The sequence below is a fragment of the Neovison vison genome, chromosome 14 (genome assembly GCF_020171115.1).
Source record: "Neovison vison isolate M4711 chromosome 14, ASM_NN_V1, whole genome shotgun sequence".
NCBI lineage: Eukaryota > Metazoa > Chordata > Mammalia > Carnivora > Mustelidae > Neogale > Neogale vison.
In genome coordinates, this window is record NC_058104.1 from 37,887,386 (window position 1) to 37,900,253 (window position 12,868).

At 57.8% G+C, this 12,868-nt stretch overlaps 1 protein-coding gene across 1 annotated transcript in view; it reads right to left on the reverse strand.

Annotated features, from left to right (window-relative positions):
• The window catches only part of GTF3C1 (general transcription factor IIIC subunit 1), a 68,625-nt gene that overhangs the window by 20,385 nt on the left and 35,372 nt on the right, over positions 1-12,868 (reverse strand). Inside the window, exons 12-23 of the mRNA XM_044232557.1 lie at positions 12,284-12,437; positions 10,010-10,113; positions 8,663-8,844; positions 6,920-7,192; positions 6,504-6,649; positions 5,823-5,920; positions 5,199-5,295; positions 4,911-5,088; positions 2,132-2,273; positions 1,634-1,769; positions 1,162-1,243; positions 832-1,020 (exon numbers count right to left, since the gene is read on the reverse strand). Coding sequence (XP_044088492.1) covers positions 832-1,020; positions 1,162-1,243; positions 1,634-1,769; positions 2,132-2,273; positions 4,911-5,088; positions 5,199-5,295; positions 5,823-5,920; positions 6,504-6,649; positions 6,920-7,192; positions 8,663-8,844; positions 10,010-10,113; positions 12,284-12,437 — 1,781 coding nt within the window. The remainder of the gene's footprint in view (positions 1-831; positions 1,021-1,161; positions 1,244-1,633; positions 1,770-2,131; positions 2,274-4,910; positions 5,089-5,198; positions 5,296-5,822; positions 5,921-6,503; positions 6,650-6,919; positions 7,193-8,662; positions 8,845-10,009; positions 10,114-12,283; positions 12,438-12,868) is intronic.

Sequence of the window (12,868 nt, forward strand, 5' to 3'; positions counted from 1 at the left end):
AAGAGAAAAGTAGGGCCTGAACATTTGGGATTCCAAGGGACGCCACCACCGTGTTTTGTCTTGTGATGAATTCAGGTCTCTGTGAACCAAACTGATCTCTCGCATTATCTGGACAGGCTGCGCTGAGGGGGCCTTTCCAACGGACACAAGGCTACTTGGTACAAACACGAGCCAAAGAAACCACCAAAACCAGGTTCCCGTTTCAACATCCTGCTCTCGTGGAAAGCGATACGGCTAGGAGATGGTAGGTATGACACACAGACCACTAGAAGGTGGGAAGATGGTCGAAGAAACACGCCGGTCTCCTCACTGTCCTCCTGCCATCCTTTGCTACAAAGACTTGCCCAGGTGAAGAGTCCAAAATGGTGGCGTCAGACACGCCTCAGGGCTTCCTGAGATTCGAAGAGATTCTGCAGGCCTGACCGACTCCCGCCTTTCCTTTAATTTGCAAACACAACGTGACTTTGGCCTGATTAACGTCATGCAGACATTAAAAACCAAACACGGGGAATGACAGGATTGGGGCTGTGATGAGGATTTCTGCCAAAGACTTCCCGGTTACCTCAGGCGAGATAGAGTTAGAAAACTGAAGTGAGAGGGTTTCCCAGGGAGCAGACAGACAGAGAAAGCACACGAGGGGCTTGCGGACCTGCCTGCCAGCTCGACGCGGGGGACAGATCGGCAACCACGCAGCACGAGCCCCCAGACGGCGGGAAAACAGACTCTGAGTCTGAGGGCAGAGGTCACAGTGGCCGCAGAGCCCCGACCGCCTGTCTCCGGGCCGGGGGTACAGAGACAAGGCCCAGCAGACGCAAACGAGTATCACGAAACCTTTTCTCTTTCTCTTGATCTTCTTTCCAGGGTCCTTCTTCAGCCGCTTGCGCTTCTGACTCCGTCCGCCCCTCACTCTCCGGTTCCTGTCCAGCGTGGGCTCTCGGTCCATCTCGAACTGCTCTTCCTGGTCAGCGCAGAGCCCGGCTCCCACTCTGGCTTCCCCCCAGATGTTCAACCTGCCGGTGCCTAGAAGCAAGCACAAGAGGTGGGCGTCTAAGGACGAGCCCCGCAGGGGCCAGAGACCCAGCAGAAGCTGCCATGGTCTGCAGTCACGTGGCCCGGGCTGGCCCCGCGTCTGTTTCTGCGGTGAACGCCCCGCACACGTACCTCCGGCACTGAGTGGCAACGGGCGCTTGGACAGAAACGTCTGCAGCCTCACCATGAGCCCATTCTCAGAAGCAGTGTTCTCCTAAAAGGCAAGTGCAACCCTGGAATGAAGTAGGGGCTCCCCGAATCCCCAGGGGTCCAGAGCATCAGATGCTCAGAGCTGTTCAGGGTTCTGCAAAGGCCGGGCTGGGGGATGGGGGACAGGCTGCTCTAGGGGCTGGGCTGCTTCTGGGCCCTCCCTCACGTCTGACCTCTGCCTCACGTCCCAGACTCGGTCAGAACACACTGAAAAGACAGGCCGGGCCAGATCGATTCACCTACCGTACATGTGGAAATAAATATCTGGGCCTCTGGTCAGCTGCTGTTCTACCAGTTCAGAAGCAGTGAGCCAATTCGGGCGAGATTGAGAGGGATGGGCAGCTCTGGTGGCTCCTGGTAGGGGGAGGGGTGCCTGCCCCCCGCCGGGACCCACCTTCCTGGCCTTGCTGATGACGTAGCTGGTCCAGATCCAGTTGCGCTTTAGGTGCCCATAGAAACTGGAATCGAGCCCGGCGGCCCCCAGCCCGTCCCCGGGGATCAAGCCTTCATCCACGACTTCACGGCTTCCCCTAGGGGCGGGAAAAGCAGCAGAAAGAGAGCCCCTCTTGGGAACCGAAAAGGGAACCACGGGCGAGGGTATTTTTTCTAACTTTTACCTTCCCCAGTAATACCTAAGAGAGGCAAAGCACCTGTCAATCCGCCAGACAGGTAAAATTCCCAATTTTCACAATTTGGTAACTGATTTTTTGGAACAATATGGCCCACGGCCACCAATGTGCCAGCAATTCCAGAGCCTGGGACAGTCCCGGGCTGCCACGCGGAGCCAGACTCGGAGGGGCTGGAGCCTGTGGGGCGCGAGGCGCTGTGGCCCCGCACTTGGGGGCGGTGCGCGGGCACACTTGGGGACGGTGTGTACGGGGCGGGGACGCACGTGGTGTACTCCATCATGGCGCATTTGCGCTCCAGGTTGTGCTTGTCAATGGCGCTCTCCTGCTCCTTCTGCAGACTGCCCTCCTCGTCGAGGCCCTGGTCCTGCGCGCTGTTCTTCCTGACACGCGGGTAGCGCACCACACCTGGGAAACAAGACACAGGCATCCCTGACGCCGCCGTGCGGTGGCGGCTCTGCATGGCCATGGCGCGTGGCTGCGGCTGAGAGAGAGATCCTGCTCCCCGACCAGAGGATGGGCTCTGAAACTGGCAGAACATCCTCTTCGTAGGAATGCGTTCTCACTGATGTCAGAGGGTGACCCCGAGGGAAGGAGCTGTACTCTGGCTGACCTCCGCTAAGCAGGGAAGGTAAGCCAGCAACAGAAGAACCCAGCAGGGGTGGGGAATCAGGAGCAGAGGAGCCCCAAGGCTTCCTTCCTCGGGGGAAGCCTGTGGAGCTCCCAGGCACCCGCACAGAGGGAGCGGGAAGGAACAGTGACGCACGTAGCAGTGGCTTCGGGGTCAGGATCAGCAGGGAGCGGGACCAAGAGCTCAGTGTGGGGGGTCAGTTTCCCTGGGCCCAGTGGGGGACCGGGGGGCAGCCAGATGTTTCCTGCACACCCAAGAGGTGCATTAACATAGCTGAGAAATCACATGCTGTTAATCCACAATAAAGAACACTGCCTTCCTTGCAAGAATTTCTGAACTACATTCGACTGCTGCCGGAGTCAGGCCAAGGCAGGCTACGGTGATTCACAGGGAACCAGCGACCGTCTTCTAACACCCTTGACCGCAGACCCGAGTGGGGACTGGCTGGGGGCGAAGGGGCAGAGGAGAGCCCTTGCCCCACCGGTGTCTACAGAAGACCCCATGTTCTAGCTGGGCTTCAGCCCGTAAGGGGGTGGGCTGCTGTTCCCAGCTTAGAAATGGAGAGAGGCAGAGCTCAGAGAGGGCTTCCAAGGGGGCCCAAGGTCATGCATTTGAATGGCCAGTTGAGCCTGGGAGGGCCTGAGGCCATGCTTCTCCTGGGTGTCCCCTAGCTGTTGTGTTCGAAATGTAGACGGAGGTCATCCCCACACTGGACAGGGCCAGGAACCCTCACTTCAACGGGCTCCCCGGGTGCTTCTGGCACGCGCCCATGCTCAGCAAGCCCCCTGCCTGAAAGGATGCTCACGGCCTGTTATACGGTGCTTTTCCCTCAGTCCTCAGGGCTGAACCTCCTCGAATGTTTGTTGAATAAAGGGACAATCGATGCCTGATGAACAGAGTCTCAGCCTCCCCCATTTCTGCTCATGAACGCTAAAAGGGATGGAAATTCACCAATTGTCAAGCCTCAACAACTCTGGTGCAAATAACATACTGGTCCACAAATTTTTATCTGGGTATAAAATGCAGGAGAATTAGGGCACTCTAAAAATCTGAAATGGTAAAAGCCTAGCTCACTGAATGCCAGAGGCTTCTATGAAACACAGAGGTCTAAAAATCTGTCCAGACCCATCACATTAAAGGTTCTAAGTACAGGGGCTCATTACCCTGCCAGCACTAAGTAATTCTACCAAATAAACGTGGGCTCCTGCTTTGCAAAAAGCGACGTTCAGGACTGATCTTTTGGCACTGACAGGAGGAAGGGAAGAGGGCTCCTCTCCCAGAGGCAGACTGGATGTGCCATTCCTCCTCCTCGCAGAAGGGGTGGGAAGAGACCAGATGGAATCTGGCTCAGAGGGCAGAGCGAAGATCACACACCCTCCATCTAGTCAATCAACATTTATGGGATGTCGACTGTGTACCGGGCACTCTGGGACGCCAGGGGAAGGAAGTCCAATTTCCTGGGCCCAAGGAATCCCGAGAACGAAATCAGAAGACAGTATAAGGTGCTGGAAAGGCTTTCTCAAAAGAGTCGATGCTCGATGTAGGCGTGGCCGCTGCCAGGTGGACACAGGTCAGGGGATATTCCAAGGACAGGAAGAAGACGCAAGCTAAGGCCTTATCCCCAAACCCAACTCAACCGACTACCTGATCTGCTCATTTCTTCAACTCCAAAATATCTCCCTCACCAAATAAACCAAAAAAAAACACAACAAAATAAAAAACAAAAAACCCAGAACAAACAAAAACCAAAACACCCTACAAAATACCTCCCCAGTGCCCCCCTCCTTCAGGGTCACCAGTGGACGGCTCTCTTAGAGAAGAGTCATGGCTCGGCTTCTGCTCTCGGGCCCTCAGTCCGCTCCCCACCCAGCAGGCAGGCGGACATCTCCCTGCTCTTAGGACAAAGCCGGCGCCAAGTCCTGCAAGGCCCCCGGAATCTGACCCGCCCCCACTGCTCCTCCAACTGCAGATGCCGCTCTTCCCGCAGCCACGCCAGCCTCTCTGGCCTCTCCCACAACACACTTGCTGTGCCGGCGCCTGCGGGGCTCGTCCCCAGCTCTGGGCTCGGCTGGCTGGGGCAGGGTCGGCTGTGATGGGGCAGGCCCCGGAGATGCAGACACAAGGCGCTCCACAAATTCCTACTGAATGCACGAGTGAATAAGGACCAAGCAGAGTGATCTGGATGAAACGTGTGTGGGGGTATGGGAGCCCCCCATTCAGAGCCCACCGCCCTCCTTTCTAAGGCAGCCCCAAGGATACCCTAGGTGTCTGGGGAGCGGTATGAAAAGCAGCAGCCGCTTCTAGGGTCCTCTCACCAGGAACCCCAGTGATGACCCGGGAAGCACGGGGGGAGAAGCAGGGTCCCACCCAGAGCCGCAGGGGGAGAAGCAGGGCCCCACCCAGAGCCGCAGTACCTAACGGGGTGTTGAGACAGACACACTGCAGATCGAACCAGTAGTTCTCCACGTCCTGCATGGAGTTCAGGACGTACAGACGCCTGTCGAAGGGCCGGCTACTGTGGGCCAGGTTGTAATGTGGGTCACAGATGGTGGTGTCAACGATGACCGCATTCTTCTTCAAGAAAATGAAGACCTAGACACGTGGACAGGACGAAGGAAGAACCTCAGAACCGCCGCAGGTCAGCCGCCCGGAAACCTCTCTGCCATCAGGAGCGCCGCTCACTCAAGCATGAGAGACGTTACCTGGTCTTTATCCTGAAACTTTTCCGTGGGGCCGAACTGCAGCAGCCCCATGTGGCACAGCCTCTGAAGGTTCTCCACCACAGAAAAGATGTAACGTCTGGGAAAAGGAGGGGAGGGGTGGGTTCCAATCGCCGCGAGCTCAGCGGTGGTCAGAGGGTCGCACACTCGGCTGAGGGATGCCTCTCGCTCGTGGCCACCCCCTTCCAGCTTGTGGGTGCTGGAGGACTGGCCTCAGGCCAGCCCGGCGAGGAGAGCCCGATTCTGCCCCTTCCCAACACCCAGCCAGGGCAGTGGAGCGTCGATCCTACATGGGAACTGATTCTCAAATGCAGGAGGCAAAAGGGAAACCCCTCCCCAATACTTGCAGTCTTTTATCGGAAGACTTTAGGTTCTTTTAACCTTGAAATGCAGAAATAAAATTCACCAGCCTGCACCTCCTGTGCCCCTGTGCCCCTGTGCTTTATCCACAAGGCTCCTAGGCCCGCGGAATGAAGGAGAGCCTCGTGTCTCTACGACCTGGCAGGCAGAACCGTTCCCACTTCCTGGTGAAGGATCACTCAGAGCCCTCGCTTCAGGCGGGCTGCCGGACCCTCGGCCAGTCCGCCTCTATCCCGAGAGCCTCACCTCTTGTACAGGAGCTGCTGCCGGACGGGCCTGGGCAGAAAGCGGATCAGCGTGTGCTTCTTCAGAGGGTCGTTCAGAAACTCCTCAAGGTCGTCTACCTAAGAGGTCATATTCAGGATCAGCTCACCTCAAGGCCAGGGTCAATGACGAGACTCATGCAATATACGCACCACTTATTGGGCAGTGGTCTCTCTGTACCCATTTTCTCCTTTTGCTGTCTTTACCGAATTTCTAAAGCGTACTTTATTGTGACAACATAATTACCTGCCAGTCTTTCAATCTGTCTGACTGCACTAACTATAAGAACATGTCTTTAAGGTATTTCCCTTGACCTACCAGGCAACCCTATGCCTATCCAATCTTTTCTCTCTCTCTCCCCATCCATCCATCTACCCGTCCTTCCTTCTATGCACCCGCCCATCCACGCATCCGATCTGTCCATCCATTCTTTCCACCATCTCTCTCCATCACCCATGCTCCCTTCCTTCCGTCCTTCTACGCACCCATCCATCCATCCGTCCGTCCGTCCGTCCAACCATCTCATCTTTTCCTCCCACCCTCCATCCTTGCATCCAGAGACCTGCAAGCCTCGAAGTATTTTCCCTTGACTGGGTGAAAACAGGTTTTCTGGCCTACAGCTCAGGGACTATTGCCCGCAACAGCCCCAGGAGTCATCAGTACCTTGTAACTGACTTGCACAATCTGAACAAAGATGGAGAGAGGCAGGCAGAGAAGAATGTCACTGACGAGGGCCCAGCCAAAGCCAAAGTCCTTGTGGACTGGGATGGGAGGGACGTAGCGTTTCCACGAGGCTTCATCCACATATACTAGGAGAGAATCAGGGTCAGCGCCACAGGAAAGGTCCCACTCACGGCGGGGGCATGACATTGTCCCGGCAGGTCCTGACTCCCTCCATCACGAACTCGGGTAAAACCCTTCTAGTCGGGCTGCAGGCGCCCGGGTGGAGGAGGTCTAGATTACGACTTTCTTTCGAACAGGGCACCGTGGGGATTCAGCCGGTTCGGATGCTCAGGAGAGGCGGCACTAGGATTCCTCTCAGGATGCCGCTGGGCGTGCCTGCCTTGGGAGCACCTCACCTTTCTCCGTGGGGGGCTCCACTTCGGTCTCCAGGATGGTTCCATCTTGCCGGTCCTTGGGTGGGGCATCAGGGGAGGCCCCCAGGTCACTTCTGGAGGAGGGCGGGACTCCCATCCTGCCTGGGTCCTGCCTTCTCCTCGTACTGCCCAGGCCCGGCTTGTCCCCCAGGCGGCTGGTGGGATGCCCGTAGATTAAGTACCACAGAAACACGTGTATTGCCCGCAGGCGAGGCATTTTGGGCAGAAATCCTAGGGAGCGGCCGAGTCCTGGAACTGAGGTGAGACAGCGGGGAGGGCAATGCTGGAGAACGCCCTCCGACGCGCTCCAAAACCACCGGGTGCCGCCATGTCCCACGTGCCAGGGAGACAGCACACATCCTTACTCTCACCGAACTTACTTTCCAGGGCAAAGGGCACAAAGGACAAGATACTCAGAATCACGTATCAGAACACGAAGTGAGGAAGGGGGAGGAGGGCCGTAATTTCACCTAGAGGACAGGCAAGGTCCTCAAGGGGGCAGGTCGAAGGCACGCAGGTACCTGGGGATGTGCCCTCCCGGGGACAAGCACGAGGTGCTGGAGACACGCATGTGCCCGGCACGTTCAGTGGAGGGCCGGGAGGCCGCAGTGATGGGCGCAGCAAGGGCGGAGGAGGGCGCAGCAGGTAAGCTGGAGCGTGACGGAGAGGGACGGCCCTGGAGAGGGCCTGCCAAACCTCCACACAGGGCACCTGCCCCGGCTTGACAGGGCTGTGCAACATACCCCCATTTCTAGGTTCTCTGAAAGCATCCTGTTTGTTGACACAAATGAAGTCTTGCCCGGCTTTTCCCGGGGAGAGAAGCCAGGTGAGGGGGCAGGGAGCCACAGGAGCAGGGGGAGAGGACGGGTGGCCAGGGGGCCCTCCTCCACCGCCATGCCCGCTGGAGGGACACGTACACCCTCTTCTGTCTGCGCAAGTGCGGGCACGGGTCGGCCGCACCTGCTCCTGCCCGGGACAGCCTCTCAGGGCCTAAGCCCAGAAGACGGAAGGCAGGCTGCACTGCTAGGACAGGATGTGCAGAGAGGGAGGTCACAGATGGCCTCTTCTGCCTCGGACTGCAGGTCTCCGGGGCCATGTGGTCCCAACCAGGACACAGTGTATGCCCTGCCGAGTCACCTCTGTCCTCCTCTGCCAATGTGCATGTTTATGGCCAGGAGAGGTGTGAAGCTGCAAAGCGCCCCCCTGCCCCTGCCCGGGCCTTCGGCACCTGCCCCGCACATGTTCACGTTGGAGCGGCCTGGTGGTGGCCCAGGGAGGAGGCAGTCCCGTCAGAGAACAGACTCTGGGAAAATCATCTGAATGTTCAAAGTCCTCAATGACTATAACTACCAAGGAGCGGTATGAGGTCAGGAGAAACAGATTTTCTGTAGCTTAGTGAACATTCCAGCCCACGGACACTGAGCAGAAGGAACTCACCTTTGTGACTTACTCCTCATGTTAGGTACGACCTGGCATAGTTTCACCCAAGCCTCCTGACAGCCCTGTGAAGTATGCAGGGCAAGAAGCATGCCCACTGTGCAGATGGAGAAACTGAGGCCAGGCGGCAGCCGTGGTACCAGCACCTCCATGACCTAGCTAGTGATTGAGACCTGCTTCTTCCAACCACAGCCCCGTACCAAAATGTGGCATGGCAAGTGACTCAAACGTCGCCATGCAGACACCCAGGGCGCGGTGCCAGACGCCAACGGGGAGCCGCTAGTTTACCTATAACAGGGCTGTAATCTTTCAGCTGGGTGATGCCCATCTTCTCATCGGTTTTCTTCACCCGTCCGCTTTCTGGTTTAGAGGAAGCATTCGGCTGAGAGTCTCCTGATCCGCTTGGACCCTCTTTTCCTTGACTTTCCTCTTCAACTTCTTGAGGTGCTGGAGGCTGGGGCACCTTCACCCTGCAGTTCAAACACAAGATCAACAGCATGCCGGGGGACGAGGACGGGGGAGGAGGACACGGTCCGCCCTCGGGAATCAGACGCAGCCACTGGACCCTTGAGTTTCAACCTCCCCTGCCTGTCAAAGGCAAGCAGGTGATGGGAGTGAGAAAAGTGTGTCGGGTCACTGGACATTCGGGGGTGACAGGGGCTGTGGGGACCTGCCGAGGGCACCCCACCTAGTGGCCAGCTGCTACCTTGAAAGAAAGGTAGCCAATGTGCTGGGTCCTCGGACACTTTCAGAAATGCCAGAGACCTGGGGCGCCTGGGCGCGCAGCTCCGTCCTCGAAGCATCCGACTCGTGACTTCGGCTCAGTCACGGTCAACGGGTGGTGAGATGGAGCCCGTGTCAGGCTCTGTGCGGCAGGCAGCAGCCAGAGATTCTCCTTCTCCCTCTGCCCCCTCACCCTTGCTTGCATGTTTTTAAAAAATACATTAAAAAAAAAAAAAAAAAAAAAGAAGTGCTAGAGATCAGGAATTGATGCGAAATCCATCAGCAACCCAGTTCCAAGTACATAAGCCAAGGTCTGCGATCCCCATGGAACCCTGTGCCTGCCCATCGGCCATGTCCACTTTAAGCTCAGCTAAGAATTTTCTTCTGGCCCTGGGTTTTCTCAGTCCATGAGACAGTTTATGAACAAAATTAGAGAAGGCCTCAGAAAGGCAAGTAAGCTCACTGTGAGCCACCAGGAGACTGAGTGAGCTTCCTACTTCCCAGGGCCGGTGAGTCAGAGGGCTCTGTCAACACCATTAGGCAGAGCGGAATGAAGAACGTTAGGCCACTTTTTCTTCCCCTTAAAAATCCAGAAACTGGGGGTACCTGGGTGGCTCAGTCAGTTAAGCGTGTGCCTTTGGCTTAGGTCACAATCCCGGAGTCTGGGGATCGAGCCTTGCTACAGGCTCCCTGCTCAATGGGGAGTCTGCTTCTCCCTCCCCCACTCCTCTGCTTATCAAGCTTGTGCTTTCTCTCTCAAATAAAATCTTAAAAAAAAAAAAAAAATCCAGAAATTGCTCCTAAACCCATGAGTACACTGGTCTTGCCTGAGTATAAAGGGCAGAAGCGCCATGGGCAGGGACGTAAGGACCAGGCACTTGCCCCTGGGTTCCTGTGGGGGCCGCCACTTGCCTGTTTGCTGTGCTGGAATTGGAGATCCGGAAACGGACCTGCTCGATGGCACTTCTCACCAGCGGGTCATTCTGGTCCATGGACGGGTGCACGACCAGATCCACCTGCGGAGTGAGAGGTCGGAGTGTCCCAGAAGGGCAGGCGAAATGCTGAGGGAGCCCTAGCTCTGCACCTCGCTTCTCGGTGGGAGCCACCTGTTCTCATTAGCGTCTCCAAGAGCTGTCCGGGGCCACAACGAAAGGCCGCCACGATTTCTGGCATCAAAACTCCTCGAGCTCCGCCGCCAGAGACGTGCTGCTCGGCTCAGGAGGAACGTCTGCCCTGGAAGAGAGCCGCCCGCCTGGCAGTCCCCCGGCTGGGCTGTCCCGGCCCCCGGCCTCTGCCGCTACCTGGTGGCCCGCTCCTGCTACCCCAGTGCAGCCATCTGAGAATTTCCCAGAGCCGCCCGCGAGCCCCGAGCGCATCCATCTGGGAACGGGAAGCAGCTTTCATTGACCTCCCCTCGCGGAGAGTGCCATTGCGGGACTCCTGCCAGGCCCGTGTCTAAACCAACTGGCGGAGGATTTAGAGCTTCCTTTGTTCTCTTCCCTCTCCCGGGGTGCTGAAGCTGAACAGTTCCGGTGGTGACCACTGCACGCGTGTTATCTGGGGTGACAAAGGGAGAGCTCGGTGGAGGTGAGGAGGGGCGCGAGGGTGGGGGCTGGCAGAGAGATGGGAGGCGGCGCGGCCACAGCCCCGGAGAGCCAGGCCTTCCTTCCACCTCTGCTGCCGGCAGGACAGAGCAAGGTCAAGTCTCCTAGATGGATGGCTCTGGCCAGCAGGCCTCATGCTGACAGTGGCCCAAGAGGAGAGGCGGTGGACGGCAGGGAATGGGGAGTACCACCAGGAGGGGGACCCTTCGCCCGCGCCCTGCCAACTTTGTGGGGATCCTGCGAGGCTCTGGTGAGAAGCAGCTGGGCAACACCTCGGAACGCTTACACGCACTGAGCAAACACAATGCATTCCCATTTCCCACGGGCAACGGCCCCGCGGCCAGCCCGCTCCCTGACGGCCCAACGGGCAGGACGCAGGAGCGAAGGCCAACAGTGACACTGTGTCTGAGGTCTTGGATCTGTGTGCTTACGCCTGGCACTCTGTGCCCACCCTCTCCCTCCACACCACCTGCTGGACACTAGGGCAGACAGGAGCTGGACACACGGCGGATCCCCGGGCCACTCCTGGACTGGGGGAGACTCTCTTGCCCTCATCACCGTCCTGAGAAGGCCACCCACCCCCTCCTAAGTAACTGCTCAGAAATCTGAGGGGCTGCGGCTGAGAGGTGGGGGCTTTGCCCTTCAATGAGAGAGGTCAGCACAAGGACGCCCCCTCCACGCCTGCTCCAGGGGAGGAGTGACAGGCTGCCAGGGGTTGGGGGCGGGGGCAGGAGAAGGGCAAGGTCATGGGGACTGAAGAGCAGACAGTAAAATGATGAGAGCTGCCAACCCAGAGGGCAGAGACGGTGTAAGTCATTTCTCACGCAGCTCTGTTTCTCACACTTCAAACCAAAAAATAAGACAAAGTAAAAAAGCAGAAATGACCTTGCCCGCTTATTAAGGAAACGCCACATCAAAGCACAGTTTTCTTAAGGAAGAGATTTACAACGCAGCCGCAAAACACAGGGTCAGGCGATTACCAGTGCCTGTCCCTGCAGCACCTTCCCTCTGGTCTCTGGGCCCGGCGGGGCTCTCTCCAATTACTCTGACCCTGAAAACTCTACGCCTTAAGACACATGCAGAGCTGTGAGCTCCAGTTGCTATGGGAATGGCCCCCAATCTTAAATTTCATAGAAACGGATAAACTCAAGACAGAAGATGTACGGGTGCTCAGGGCATCCTGAGTGACCGCCGGCACTTCCTTGGGGGACAGCTCCTCGCATCTCCATGGAAATCGTTCTTGGTGCCCTAGTCTACACCTTCCACCTGCTACTGTAGCTGAGTCTCTGCCAGCAGGCTCTGCCCAACTCTGGTGTGTCACTCAGGGTGGGCCTGGGCGCCGGACCCCTGCTCGCGGGCCCACACATGTGGCCCCAAGGTCCAAGCACATTATCCTGCCTTTGCGTTCCCAGCCTCCCCAGGAAGCCGGCAAGGCCCCTGCTCCCCAGATGAGGCGGCACAATGCGTGGCTGAGTTACTGGCAGCAAGGGAACAAGGGAAATCGGACGAGGGCAAGAGAAGCCCGACAAGGAAGCCTCCGAGAGCAGGAGGCCGGCATGGGGGGCGCCGGGGGAGCCTGCACCTTCTTCTTGATGCCGTCCTGGATGACCGTGGTGCGGTACAGCCTCAGGAGGCCCTCCTCGGACAGGTTGCGCACCAGGCGGACGATGGACTTCTTACAGCACTTGGTGGACACGCCTTCTTGCTTCTCCTGATCCATGATCATTTTCTGGATCCTGGGGTGTCACACAAGAAGAGGTTAGTATTCCCAACGATCTCATCCCAAGGCGGCTCAAGGGAAGCCGGCACTCACGGCAGCTTCCCGTGCTGAGCCTTTCCCCGGGGGAGCTAATGGGAGCTCGTGATTCCTGAGGACGACTCGAGGGGGTGGGGGGAACCCTGAATGCCATGATGGAGATCTGTCTTCAGCCTGTCTCCGTGCTCACTTAACTCCCAGACAGGTGGACCCAGCTCCTGCAGTCGACCCTCAGGTCCGCAGCTCTGTGATTCCTCTCCCTGTGCAGTGCCCCCTCTAGATCTCACGGAGGGACTGCAGGGACATTTCCAGATCACGGATTACTGAATGGCAGGGCCAGCAGGCCGTAAGGAAGGCCCAGCCTTAGAAGGACCCCCCCATGGGGCACAGGGCCCTATGCGCACAGAGCCA